At 35.5% G+C, this 15677-nt stretch overlaps 1 protein-coding gene across 1 annotated transcript; it reads right to left on the reverse strand.

Moving 5' to 3' along the window:
- Positions 1-12502: 12502 nt before the first annotated feature.
- LOC131696434 (uncharacterized) lies at positions 12503-14770 on the reverse strand. The gene is made up of 5 exons (XM_058984973.1): positions 14742-14770; positions 13894-14011; positions 13629-13833; positions 13174-13515; positions 12503-13099 (listed from the first exon to the last, which is right to left on the reverse strand). Exons 1-5 carry the CDS (start codon positions 14768-14770, stop codon positions 12621-12623), a joined length of 1173 nt encoding a protein of 390 aa, XP_058840956.1. The 3' UTR covers positions 12503-12620.
- Positions 14771-15677: the final 907 nt, after the last annotated feature.

Genomic DNA, 15677 nt, shown 5'->3' on the forward strand with positions numbered 1-15677 from the left:
GGTTTTTCATGAGGTAAATTTTACGATTCGCGGAATTACAAGTTCACAAAAATACGAAAAGATTTTGTATGCGGATTTAACTTGCTACATTAGTTAGTTAATGTTGCTAACTATTAAACTTAGTTTGGAAGCTGAATTAAATTTTCACTTCGAATTCAACCAAACAAAATTTAGTAATTTAGATGAACGTATGCTTCTTAGAATCATTGGCAGCTGCAGGATTGTGAACTGAGAGAACTTCTCTTTATGCTCCCCTTGACATATAAAATTCCAAACAATACTATCAACACTATATTTGTGAAGAAATGGGCTTATTTTGCACGCAATTTGCTGTTATAATGAAAATGTTGATAAAAGTCGTCAAACATTTTGAAAGGACATGTATTTAAAATAATTGAAAAAAATGTTTTTTTTTCATCACCCGGGCGCTTTACATGGGACGAGGGGGAGGGGGTAGGTAAATGCTACATTATTTACGAGGGTTAGAATTTTGTGGCCAAATGCTACGAGGGGGGAGGGAGGGGTCAAAATCGCCAAAAAAAACCTACGTCATTTGTGTACAATTATGTTCGACTCTTGCCAGAGCTTTATTCGACTTTTGCAATAATTCTGTCCAAAAGATTTTGCGATGGTTTTGGTACGAATTCCTTCAGAATTCATTTCGCATATTACTCAGCTCCAGCCCGACAGAAAACTAATTGAACGGCGTCTACCGGAGGATTTCATGTTGGTTCGATCTCGAAGATTTTCGGAAATTTCAATATAAGTGGAAGTGGCACGATTTTGAAAGCCATCTTCCTGTATTTCTGAAAATCGATTTATTTTTCTTGGATTGTTTAAATCCAAAATGGAAACTATGTTTCTGTTAAGGTATGGACAGTTTTTAATTTGAACAGCGAAATAAATTTGGTGATAGAAATGCTTAAATTGTTAATTTTTACAGCTATAGAAAATAATAGATGGGATGCGCCTTTTTTTAAATTTTGTTCCATTCGAGCCGCCATGACATCACCAAATCACCACAAAATTTGCTTATGAGCTCAATATATGGGAACTGTCAAGTTGTCCCCGGGCTGATTAGATAGTACATATAATCAAAATTAATTAGATGGTGAAGGAAGTATGGCGTTATATGTCGACACGGTTTATTTGAAATTATACGAATATTCATGATCATATTAACTTAAAATTTCTAATAGATACAACACACATCACAACACAACACATAATAGCACTGCTTTCATTCATCATTCCGATTCGGTTAAAATTAGTGCTGACACTAGAAATAATGATATTGTATTCCTCAAAAACTCAAATTTTGATAATACATCAATAACACACACATATAAAAAATGCGGTGCACTGACGCACTGGCATCAGTGAAACCAAAAAATAACGTTGGCGACGAATTCAAAATTGCCGGACGGTGAAACACTGACGGCGAGAGGCACTGATACGGCACTGTACCGGATAAATGTGAATGCTCTCATATAAAGTATATGAAAGAATATTGGTGTCCGTGCACGGTATTGAACCGGCACTGAAACGGATCGGATTGGTGTAAATAGTGCTTTATATCGCTTTCCTTCTTTTTCACTGCACACTTGCACAAGTTTCTCATTTCCAATTTGAATTCACACTCATACACATCTATCCTCATCCGCTGAGTGAACCTGTAATGATACCAGAGAGGTAGAACAAAAGAGAGAAAAGGGGAAAAAGAAAAAAAACGCTGGCTCTCGTCTTCGTATTCGCTCCGATTGTCGCCGTCCCTCGCCATCGTCCCGCACAACAGAGGCGGAATCTCGTTCTCCGCTCTCTTCGCCTGGTGGTACTGCTCTCTCGGTGTGACGAGTTCTTTTGCGTTTTCTATTTCTGCCGATTTTAACGGCATCTTCACTACTAAAAATTAGTAAAAACCTTCACCGGTTCCCGGAATTCCCGGCTGCACTCCGACTATCCTGCAACACTTAACACTTTCACATCCGTACAATGCTCACTGCCTACAATACCGAAAATTACACCGATGAAAACAGCACTGTTTACTGCTCCGCAAAACGCATCTGCTCAGCTTGACTATCGCCACTCGAATCAGACAATATAGTTGTAATTTTGTAATACTTAAACTAGTTTCTCGTTGGATTTAATAAAAAAATCGCCATTGCTTTATTAGTTTTATCAAAATTAATTCATCTTTGAATTTAAAAAAAAATGGTTGTTAAATTTTGATGGTTTAATAAAAGAGATTATAACTACTAGAGGTCGCATGTCGCTGCTAACACTGAAAATTTATCATCTCGATTATAACTACTAGAGGGAGCAAAGCGCTACTGTCTCCATGTATTCACGGACTGAAACATGGGGTCTCGCTCTAGCATATTGTATCCCATTAGTTTGACAGGTGTAAACCCGGGAAATATGTGTCAAACTAATGGGCCTAGCATATGTGAGGAATTCCACGAAGATCCGTCCGAAAATCTTTAAAATCGACCGACCATCTTAGATTCCAATGAAACTTTACACGTTTCACCGTCATGTGAGACTAAATATAGGGTTACCAATCGTCCTTATTTTAAAGGACATGTCCTTATTTTCGAGGTTTTTGGAAAGCGTCCTTATTTTAATTCAAATATCCTTTTTTTAGTCTCAAACCTTGGCATATACAGGGTGGTTCAACATGATGTTTTGCCTTTCTCATATAGAAAGGTTATGCAATCACTCTGAAAAACGGCATCCTAATCCCGGCCCGGAGGGCCGAGTGTCATATCCCATTCGACTCAGTTCGTCGAGATCGGAAAAAGTCTGCATGTGTGTGTATGTGTGTATGTATGTGTGTGTATGTGTGTGTATGTGTGTGTGTATGTATGTGCGTATTTGTCAAATAATGTCACTCATTTTTCTCAGAGATGGCTGGACCGATTTGCTTAGTCTCAAATGAAAGGTGCAACCTTCCCATCGGCTGCTATTGAATTTTGGATCGATCGGAATTCTGGTTCCGGAATTACGGGTTTCAGAGTGCGCCACACAGAAATTTCTCATATGAACTATAGGAAAAATTAAAAATAGAATTTTTATTTTTGATGCTAAATGTGTTCAAGGTGCATGAACCGTCGAGATTTGATGCAAACTCGAAAAAAAAATTGACGACGATTCACTTTTTTGGATTTTGGCACATTTTTTGCCTTTCTCATATAGAAAGGTTATACAATCACTCTGAAAAACGTCAACCTGATCCCGCAAAAAAAAATTTTCGGCTCGCATAAGGTTTCTGGATTTTAACAGGGGCGTAGTTGATGGTTTACGGAGAGGGGTTACACCCCCCTCTACTGTTCACTCCCTTCCTTTAAAAATCTCCTTAAATCACCCCTCAGACCACCACCCCATCCAGCCCTCATACCCCTCCCTTTCAACCCCATCATCTTTAAATCACCACTATATCACAAAGCATACCAATTTAAGCTGGGGAGTCGTTCGTTCATGGGACATTCGCCCTCCTCACATACCCACCCCCGCATGACAAAATGAGTTAGCAAGCAGATAACATTGATCTAATGCTGATTAGGCTAATGGAGTATGATATTTTTTTGTTTCAAGTGTTTCACCGTCGACACGTAGCTCATCAAGTTCGTGGCTGGCATGCCATTGTGTATAAGTGCAAAGTGTACTAAGAATGTAATGGACATTTCCACAATTATGTTGAACATAAAAAGCCTCCGTGCCATAGTTTAGAGAAATGAGAAAGGCACAATTGTACCGCTAGGTGGATTAAAACAGGTTTTTTAACAGGGTATGTCATGTTATTGTAGTTTAGTATTGTTTGCCACCACAGTATGCTCACCATTTTCAAATTATTCAACTATATTTCGAAAATCAGCGATCTGTGAGAAATGTGTTTCGTGCACTACGACCATAATATGGTCGACATATTCGGCCAACTGACTTCACTATTCGCCATACAATCAAAGAGTAAAAGTTGCAATTCTCGTTGTTGGATGATTAGCCAACAAATCGACCACACGCATTGAAGAAAACATAGCGGCGGTGACATTCCCAAGCATCAGAAACCAGCATTACTCGCCTAATTAGCCAGATACCACTTGAAATCCGTCATCAAAAATTGGACATGTCGAATGGATTACCTCAAGCGCCAACATGGTCAATATTTAAAATAAATTGTTTTCAAATGTTCTTTCGATTGACCAATAAATATTTCGCAATTTACTCAATTTTTCAAATTTTTGAGAGATCAAAAAAACGTCATGATGAATCACCCTGTATTAACTTATTCAGATCAACTTTATTCCAAGAGAATCAATTTCGATTGTCAATTTCAAATACTTCCAGCGATTGTTTTTGTTAATGAATACTCTCTGCGACTCATCCCAACCAAAAGTTCTTTTACTCAGTAACCAAAATTTGTTGGATAGCTCGATATGAGGTATGGCCAAAGTGGTTATCTTCGTTCAATATTGGCACTACACCATTTAAATTTGTCCCAGATCAACTGCTGGAAAATAAGCCAGAAACCCGCATTTGTTCAGAATTCTGGCTCAAGTGACAAATGATTCAGGCTCAAATTCCGAATAGATTTGGCAGGGATGTCCTTAATTTGCTCTCAGTCCATTTGGTAACCCTACTAAATATTTTCCACAGGTAATAAGATTATTTTGACTCAAGAGCAACTTTTCAAAAGGGCGTAAACGTTTCTACGTGTATGAATTTCAATTTTTTTTTGTTCGATTACTGTATTTTATACAGCAAAACTATCTGAGAACGAGTTACAGGGAATGAATACTTCTGTCTGAAAAAAAAATGCGCTGAAAAAATGTTGCGTCATTTTTCAAAAAAAAAATTATGATAAAAATTTAAATTGCGAAAAAACCCATTTTTTTAAATTTTTTATATTTTGTTACCAAAAACCTAAAGAGAAAAGAAACATTTTGAATGTGATTGTATGATGGAGAAAAAATCGGTAAAAAAGTTTTCCAAACAATAACTTCGTACATGTTTTTAAATTTCATACTAATAGACATACACAATTGTAATTCTATTACAAAATATAATTCTAAGCACCATTTAAAATCAAAATGCATTTAACAAAAATCTTCCCAAAAGCGATAGTTTTCGAGATATTTGAAATTTTGCTCCTTCAAAAACAATTAATTCGTGTAATTATGCTCTTTTTAAAAGTTATTTTAAGTTTTCCTAACAACTTTTGACATTTTTTTATAATTCTTACTATTTGCAGTAAAAATAAATTTTCTTTTTGAATATGATTCTAAACGCCATTTTAAATCGAAATGCTCTTAACAAGCATTTTCTAAAATGTAGTAGTTCTCGAGATATTTTAACTTTTGTTTTAACAACACAATTATTTTGTTTTATTACGACCTTTTCATAAGTTAGTCGCGTTTCTCCATCAACAATAGGTTTTTCTAAAGGCCCTTAAACTTTCCTGCAACTTTCTCTTTGACATCAAGGCGATATTGTGAAACATTTTAAAGTTACATGAAAACAACCAACATATGATTCAGCTATATAGTTTAATCAACAGACCCTATGGTTGAAATATATTTAAAGTTATATTTAAGTTAAAATATCTTGAGAACTACTACATTTTAGAAAATTTTTGTTAAGAGCATTTCGCTTTAAAATGGCGTTTAGAATCATATTCAAAAAGAAAATTGTATTTCTGACTGCAAATCGTAAGAATTATAAAAAAATGTCAAAAGTTGTTGTTAGGAAAACTTTTTTATTGAAAGCTTCTCCATGATCCAAATACACTAAAAAGGTTGCTTTTGCGTCTTTAAAACGATAAACATTAAATTTTTGACATTTTTTGATGGGGTAACGCGAATAACTTTTAAAAAGAGCATAATTACACGAATTAATTGTTTTTGAAGTAGCAAAATTTCAAATATCTCGAAAACTCGCATTTTGGAAGATTTTTGTTAAATGCATTTTGATTTTAAATGGTGCTTAGAATTATATTCTGTAATAAAATTACAATTTTGTATGTCAATTAGTATGAAATTTAAAAACATGTACGAAGTTATTGTTAGAAAAACTTTTTTACCGATTTTTTCTCCATCATGCAATCACAACCCAAATGTTTCTTTTCTCTTTAGGTTTTTGGTAACAAAACATAAAAAATTTAAAAAATGGGTTTTTTCGCAATTTAAATTTGTATCATAAATTTTTGTTTTTTTTTTTGAAAAATGACAACATTTTTTTCAGTGTATATTTTTTTCGGACAGAAGTATCCCACTTTCTGCTGAGGCATGATGGCTAATGAAATTTTGATTTCGTCCGCCTTGGCTAGTAAACGGCGGGCGAACATCGTAATAGCGCAGCCCGCTTTTGGGACTTGTATTTTTTTCATCAACGGCTGACACTTAGCCGATTTCGCGATTTTTTCGGGACATAGTTTTGACATTAAAAATGTCTTACTCCACTATCTGGGGCTAGGTGTCATTCTAAAATCTAAACTACCTACCATGTAACGAAACTACGTAAGGTTTGCACGCTTATAACTCCGATATTACTAGATGGATTTTAATCATTCATACACCAACCGATTCAGAAACACCTAACTTAAATATTGGTAATAATTTAATATCTCCCCAATAAAAGTAGACTTTTGGAAAGTGGTAAAACTAAAAAGTTCACGAAAAACGGGAAAATTACCATTCGTGAGGCTTTCTCAGACACAGCCGTCAAGAGAGGGCAGCTTAGTTGCTCAATGAAACACGAAAAGTCATAAATAGAAGCAACGCATGTCCGTTTAAATCAGTTGTTGCTCTTATCCCATACGTGCAACATCGTCTCCGGGCGATGCAATAAGCGCTATCGATTTTCGGTAACGTTGGCATTTGCACACACTCGCACCTAAGTGACTAAACCATATACGGTTAGTTTATAAATAGAGGTGACGCGTACCCGTTTGAATCAGTTTTTGTTCTTATGTCGAACGGGTAAGATCATGGTTGCAACGTCTGGGCACTACAATAAGCGGTAGACGCTATGCATTTTCGGCAGCGGTGGCCGTGTGCGGATTTTTCGGGTACCAGCACGGTGTCACAGAATGATTTGCAAAGTGAGTGGGCAGGGTGGTTTGGATTTAATTCAATACGGTGTGTGCTGCTTAAGAGTGTTGCGTTTGAAAAAAAATATATTTTTTTATGCATGCGTGTGCGTTGTAACTTGTTAATCCATGTTTACGGCGCTTTGTAGCTGCGTAGGGTAAAGAGCCTATTGGTTTTCATATTTCATATTTCGGTTATATGTTTTTATCAGTAAGGCATCTGACAACGTGCTTCTGTAGTTATTGCACTGTTCAGCAGCGTAGTATTTTATATAGGAGAGTACACTCAGGTTTTTTACGCGGATTTTGAAATTTACGCGGTTTTCATTAACGCGTTTTTTTAAATTTACGCGGTTTTCATTTACACGGCCTGTATCCCCTGCGTGAAAAATCTGAGTGTAATTGCATCGGAAACAATGACATTCCCAGCATAACTTTTTGTTTTCTAATTTCAAACACTTTTGTTTCGTACTGCACACAACGGCAAATTTTAAAACAGAACTTACCGTCCCAGCAGCAGATGAAGCGGGTGTTCTTTTTCGACTCAAATTCAAGCCATGTCTTAAGCGTTACTGGACTTAAAATTGTTTTCCCAGTTTATCTAGTCAGAATATCTGTCCTACACTATGTATTTAAAACACAGTTCTAATTGCGTTTTAAAGTATACAACAAATAGAACGGTTGGGTATACTAATTTAAATTTTAAAATAAATCTGTTTTAAATTATGAAACAAACCGCTGTACTGAAGATATAATTATGCATGATGCAGAATTGGTTTAATAATACAATGTTTACACTACAGAGTTATAACACGTTTTAATACTTAGCAATAAGAAAAATGTCACCAAGATAGCATAAAAACCCGTTTTAACTGGTAGTGCGAACATTGCAAAACAATGTAATTTATCAAATAATTTCATTTTTTCCACCACTAATCGATCAAGAAATACTTAAACTTAAGATTGTTTACTTAAGTTCATTAGTACATTATTGAAAATTTAAATGGAAAATGAAATTTCATATTTCATGGAGAATCTGTATATTTCCGTTGGCGGGCGTGGGCTTCCTCATCACAGCTCTCAATATGGAACTTTTCTTTTGAATATATTTTCTGGACAGACCAGCCTATTTTTACTAGATGGATCAGCCAAATAATGCCAATCACCTAGTGAGATACTTGATTAATTAATAGATTACCGTTAAAAGACCTTCAATAAATTATGTTTTGATGGGGAGGGTATATAGCAAATTGTAACATATGAAAACAGGCGAGTGAACAAGAACGTGAGTCGATATGTGTGATAGATAAAATTCATTTGCACGCTCTTGAAAAAAGCTACATTTTTAATGTCACCGTGGTCGTGTCCTGTACACAACCCTTTAATTTTTTTTGTTTTTTTCGATTTTTTTGTTATGGGACTTTACGGTATTTTACTGGAGATGTACAGCAGTGAATTTCGGTGGTGTTTCATCCCGTTCTTGGGGGAGCGGATTATACTGCTAGTGCAAGTGATTTACGAATCGAGCCGAATCTCTGCAATCAAAAGTGTTTTCAATAAGAAAAGTTGTTGTTGTGCAAAATAGTGATATTCGATCATAGATGTTGATGTCGTTGTCAAATTCTTTTGCATGAAAATACTTGTTTCTTCCAAAGGTGAGCGAAGTATTATATTGATAGTAAAGTAGCCAGTAGAGCCAAGATTATTCAGATGTTGATTCGGCGAAGAAATTTCATTGTGGATTGCGTGTTGGAAAAAAGCAGTCGGTGACCACTCGCTAGTTCACGGAGTGTTGCAAACTAAATTGTATCCACTGATTATTGCATTCGTTTGTCATTTGCTTTGCTCTCAAATATTCACATTGAGGATTTGTGATCTAGTACCCGGAGGTTGGACTGTTCCACCACGGTGCTTCGTACATCAGCAACCCTCGCTGGAGGTGCTGCACGATGTATTGTGGAAATTTCTCGTTTCATGCCTTTTTTGTCCGGTGAGTAATATTGCGTAGAAAGTGTTAGGTTTGTTCCAATGCCAAGAGAAACTTGAAGTACTCCGGAGGAAACAATGAGAAAATCGTTCCTGTAGTCTCTTCTTTCTCTTGATAATTATCTAGTTTAGAAAGTGAAAGATGTCCAATTTTAATGAGGTTTTTTGCCAAAAGAATGTATTTCAATCTAAATAAACCGAATCCGAGAGCGTAAATGTGAAATTTTCAACCGTAGTAAAATAAACTGAAAAAATAAGTTGTGCTTAATAACAGTCTTAACAATAGCAGTTCTTTAACAAGTGAGCTTACACAGCGGAGCTAGTGTGATGCGGCCTGGCCGCATATCCGAGGCGAAGGTTTGCTTGCAATTCCAGCAACGGGTTAATCAATTTCTCGTCCGGCGGATTCTCAGTGGCTTTGCGCCTCTTCGGATCCTTCGCCTCGGGTATGCGACCGAGCCACATCACACTAGCTCCACTGTATAAGCTCACTTGTTTAAACACTGTTATTTTTTTTTTCAATTTGTTTATTTGATAACACGGAGAAAAAAAAGTGGTAACATTAATAATAAATCAGTTAATCTTAAACATATATTCGTGTTGTTCTAGAGATAAGTCAATAAAATGTTTTTTTTGAACATAGGTGACATTTGAAATGATCTACTACCACTAGTTCAAACAAACATTTATTCTTATTGAAAAAGAAATAAAATGTTCATTATAACCAGAAATAATGCTTACGGTTTGACAGATGTTATTGTTCGAAGCTAAATATAACCATATTCCTGTTTCATTTCAAAATATTTATGGTAGATATTTGACTGCAATGATTCCTCTGATGGTAAAAGTAACCCTAGTTGTGTTTGTTTCAAAATATATTATGGGTAATTGAACGATGAACTGTGTGTAAAATAAGTGCAGTTATGGTTGAATTAAATGGAGTTATAGTTGTTAAAGCTGGCTGAAGTTAGCATTAAAAGGTCTTGTTATTAAAATCAAGATAGTACATATATTGATCTTGTTTATTGCTTAACATATATTTACGATTTGTAAACTGACTTAATCTAGAACGCTTCCTGCAATTATTGTATTACAGTCTACAAACGAACAAATTCTCAAGTAACACATATCATCAATCTTATGTATATTGATTGGTTTCGTATCGAAGTTATTCAATTTACTGACTATTTTGATCGTGCTGTTTCTTATAATTTCGAAGGATTGTAAATGTTCATCAAATTTATCAAATTTATAAGGGAAGCATAGTAATAATAGTTCATTGTTTTCATCTATGAGAATCGCCTCAATCTCATAAACATTAATGACTAACCTATGCTGAATATAAAAAATTGTACCTTTTTCATACACTGACCCTTGCTTTGAAAATTGAGAAACAAATTTTGTAGAATCGATATTTAAGTTACACATTTTTAAGTATGATTTATAGTTTTCAGGAATCCTTTTCAGTTGTATGTGATTCTTATCTATGCTAAAAAAAGGAACAGAAAAAATATCCTCGAATACATCAAAGGCAAACTTGTAGGAAGCTTTAGTTGCCAATGAAGAGCAAATGTTGATTTTGTTATAATTTACTCGACTATATTGTTTGGACTCTTTATGCTTAGCCTCGCATCGCATTCCCCATTGTCTAATTAGGCTTCCTGATTTAAGCATTGCTGTTGGGTAGTGCACAAGGTTATGATGTTTTGGTTTAAGATTATCATCGAAGATAGTAATATACAGAGTGTGATGGATTTCTATAAGTTTTTGTAGTTCAGAAACCAGCTCGATTGGAAGATCTTTTAACATTACTATGTAAACTATTTGCAGAAGTTTGCAATAGTATAACCAAACGGGGTCATTGACAGGAATCAATTTTCCTATAATGAGTGGTAGGAAACGGATTAGCGTAAAAATTTCATTAGCGGTCATGCGAACCTTTTGGTTCACAAGGTTAGTATGTTTAATATCGTTAGGTATATTCGCGCAGTTCAAATTCCCGTAAATGAATAAATTTTTTCTGCAATTCAAATCGTCAAGGGTAAAAAAATGTTTTTGGTATACGAAATAATTTAGACAATGTGAGATGCCATAGATACATATACCTTCTAAAACATCGTGCATAACATCGAAATACACGTTTGATGAAGTGTGAAACGAGGGAATGCGATTAAATATATTGTTTTTCTTAACTCCTGTTCTTGACGCGTCTCCTAAATTTACATCTTCAATATATCCATCTTCCGTTCTTAGCGCTTTCTTTATCTCTCTACAATCTAGATCTCGTTCACTTTTTGTTCTCTTACACATTCGACAGTAAAAATTTGCCATTGGCGATTCTACAAGGTCCAATACTTCACTTAAACCTAGATTGTCTCCTGTTATAAAACTAAGCATAAAAGTCACAGATATTTATCTTCCTTTGTGTATTATTTGTATACCTGTTTCTTCTAGTTCCATTAAAATTTCTACAAGTTTGCATAAAATCTGATCATTATCAAAACGTTTACGGTATTCAGCTTTGAAATAGCCGGCCGTTAAAATGTTTACAAGCTTTGAAAGTACATACGGTGGCAAACAGGGGATATAGTAATATATGCCACAGATTTTAGTGTTGTTGGAATGAGGAGATACAGTGTCACTAGTTGTAAAATCATCAAAAAGTAGATTAATAGGAACAGTTATTTTATCAATGCGAGTTTGGATTTTTGTCTGCCAAATTGCTCCATCGATTACTGATCTGATTATGCCATCGTCGGATTTTTTCAAATTTTCGAGTACATAGCTCATTATTCCCGTTGCTTCTAGGTATTTCTTCAATTGAAATTTTATCGGCATTAGAACACCTTGTGTATTGTCAATAACCATATCTTGCATGTTATTTATAACGGCTTTAACTCTCTGCTTATTGTGTACTGAATTGGGTCAACGAACAGACCCTGTGACCTCAATTCCTGCTGGAATTTATACTCAGTTTCAATATTATCAAACATTGCTACAATAGTGTCGAAAACATTTTTACCAGAAGGCGTTATCATTTTTGCATCAGTCATCAAGCCAACAACTTGCTTAATGGGCCCCAATACATTGATTTTGACATCTTGCTGAACTTCATACACAAGTTTTCGAGACACTGCGTCCTTATTTAGCCATTTAAGATTAAATCCTACACTCAACCTATTGAATTTGGACATAACTTTTTTAATATCGAGAAAATCTATTGATTCCTCGATTAAATTACATTTATCATCTGATTCATCCGGTTTATTAATGACTAAATCCTTTTTCACAGAACTACGCATACTTGGCAGATGTTCTATCTCTTCTTCGACAATCATATGCTCAATATTTTTCCTTTCGTCGATTGATTCGACGTTTCTAAGATGTTTTTTCAGATGCAATAGAAAAGAGCAACGGACATTAAATCTCCTATGACAATGTGGCTGTGGACACGAGTACACATCAAGAGGCTCGTGTATTTTCCGCAGATGGTTCCTGAAATGTGATAAGCATGTTGTTTGCCAACTACAGCCCGCAACGAAGCATATGATCATGTTGATATTTCATGCTGACGAATAGTATTGGCAAGCGAAAGAATTCTAGCTTTAAAACCATCGTCAATCAAGTCGAAGTTGTACAAAAAGTACTCTATGAACCGCCATAGTGCTTTTGCTTCCGGAGGAAATTCGATGTCATACGCTTTGTGCAATTTGAAGATTATGTCCACAGCTTTTAAAAATGTTTCTGCTTTGTAAGAGACATCTTTGAATGTCACGATAAATTGTGCAATCGATTTTAACTCCTCTCCAACAACCACAATCATTGGATGGTCGGGTAGCCCTCTCAACAGGTTTAGCTGACCGATGCGGGAAAGCTCGGTCTCGTATTCGGCAAGCGATTTTAAATGAACTACAATTGCGTCACAGGATTCGCGGATGGATGGTTTCCATTTTTTCCCATTCGGTAAACGTAGAGGAGCGCTTGGCAAGATGTACGTCAAAAGAATGAATGTAACACAATCAAAAGGATCTGTGGGAGAGGGAAACATAAAAATAAGTAAATATACTATAAATATTTACCTAATATAAACATAGATTTCATACCTTCAGATAGATTTTGTTCAAGTAACTTCAGTAAATGCCGTCCCTGATCACCGACGTCGCTGTAAAATACTGGTTGAATTCGTTTGCGGAAGTCCACAAACCGCTCAAATAACAAATTGTTCTTTTCGGGATAGCGATGTTTGAAATCCAACTTTATCAGCTGAAATCCTTCACTGTTCCTTATAATGGGATACTCCTCCAAAATGTGCTCGAAAGTTAGATTCTCTATCTTGGTAATTTCGTAAAGGCGAACTGAACTCCATGTATTCCATTTAATCTTCAGATCCTCCCACTCATCTTGGTGGTGTCGAAACCAGCGTTTTATTTCATTATAGGATGCAACTGTCAAAAACAAAGAGCACAATCCGAATAAATGCGTTTACAAAATCAGTGTATTTTGTTATACTGCAACTAAATCACTAAAACCAATGTAATTAATGAAAACAAATAAATACCTGTCTCTTCAGTAAAATTGTCCTCTACAGTTTGAAGCCGACGGTCGGGAAATGTGTGATGATTGGAACCAGGATTTGTATACTTCGAATTTGTGCTTGCTTTATAGTTGTGGTTTCTGTCGAACAAACACCCTTTGGCTAAACGTCCCAGCTTAATTTTTCGACCGTTCACATCGCGGACTGTCGTTGGCTGATACCACACATGCTAACCAATAAAAAAACAAGCAATGTCATCGTATGAACAATTAAAATATGATCGCGTTACCTCTTCTGTGGTTGGAAAAATCTCCTTCAGCTCTTTTGATTTTTGAATGAGTTCTTCCTTTGACAGCTTACCAAATTCGTCTAGAAATTCATCGATTATCAAGTGAGTAATAAACGTTCTATCTCGTTTTGTGATAATTTTGCACTCCGTATATTTTTTTAATACATCTCTTCCTCTTTTCGATCGCTCTATTAATAAACGAGCTGTCCACAATTTTCTGTCTGTTCCACTCAGAGGTGTCTTAGTTTCAGACGACTTATTAGCAAGCGTACTGGTATTGCGTTTTTCGGCTAGGGGCTGTGTTACAGGAACCAGATTCTATAAATGAAAAAACAGTTGATTTACTTATTGTTATTGTTTTGTTATTCACAGTATAAAAAATGTTTTGAATTAGTTTTTGAGTGAGTAACTACCCACTACACGAAAGAGCGGCTAGGCGGGTCAAACTATATGCTGGCAATCGGTATGCTATTGGAACTGAACAAGATCGCCTTGCGCCCTCTAGAAAATATAATCATTTCCCAAAACTATCGGAGTGAATAGGTTTGTTCCAGTACACGGAAGCCACTCCGGAGTAAACAGGAGCAAAAAATCTTTGCTCCTTTTTACTCCGATTTGCTACCAGAAGAAGAAAAAGAGAAGAAGAGAGTACAGGAACGATTTTCTCCGGAGTACTTCTAGTTTCTCCTGGTACTGGAACAGACCTAATAATTCTAACTGACGCTCAATTTGCAAGGCCAAACCCGCAGCATTTGGCCTATAGCACGCAACAAATCTAGGATTTTTGTCAACAACGACACCGTGTGATAACTGTTTGCTTTAAACGTAAATATTTAAATGATTCTTACCTGCGAAATACGCCACTTATTAAGGCCATGTATAGCACGAGTACGATCAGCTAAAAACGGAGCGGGTAGTAACGCCTCCAGCTCTTCTCTTTCGATGATCTTTAAATCATCGACGCTGTAATTATTTGCTGCAAATGAAACGAAACAATAAATTGAAAATGTGCAGAAAGAAATTTCAATGATATCACAAGTTACCAAGAAATGTCTCAACCGCTGCATCACTGAGCTCGAATGTTTTAAGGAGTTCCGCTGTTTCAGAGTCTTCAATGAACTCTTCCAGATAGAGAGTTTCGCTTTCTTGTACTGAAGCCATCTTGAAAGAAAATGCATTGAGTGAAAATCAAGGGGCGTAAAATATAACACGACACCAAGACAATTATTTAAAAAGGTAACGGCATTATTCGATGTAGCTTTATATTAATTTATCTATTTACCTAAACAAATTTTGTAGTAAAACAGATTTACTGAAATTCTGTGATTAGCACGTTCTCTATAGCTAGACTTCGAAAATGGCGGAGAAGATTTCAGGAACGAGTACACTATTACGCAGAAAATTGTTAACTTTTAAAAATAGTTGATTTCGGCATTTTCTGGTTGCATTAACCATAGCTCTATGGCGATGTTTAAACTAACTATAATATTGTTATTCAAAATATTTATGGTTGATCTATTGACAGATGTCAAGTTTACATGAATAACAATAATATATGGTTTCATTAAACAGCAAAATAGTTAATTATGAATAATTTTCAATGTTAGATCAAACAGAAGTAAAGCTTAAATTTTAATTATAAAAATTGTTGTTTTAACATGCCAGCTTTCGTCTCCGTGAAGGCACGTATGCGTTAGCTTAAAGGTGCCATTTTTTCATTGTTTTACATTTTGAATTTCTTAAAACTAGGGGGTTACATATTTCAATATTATTTTGTTTTATAT

The sequence above is a fragment of the Topomyia yanbarensis genome, chromosome 1 (genome assembly GCF_030247195.1).
Source record: "Topomyia yanbarensis strain Yona2022 chromosome 1, ASM3024719v1, whole genome shotgun sequence".
NCBI classification, from domain to species: domain Eukaryota; kingdom Metazoa; phylum Arthropoda; class Insecta; order Diptera; family Culicidae; genus Topomyia; species Topomyia yanbarensis.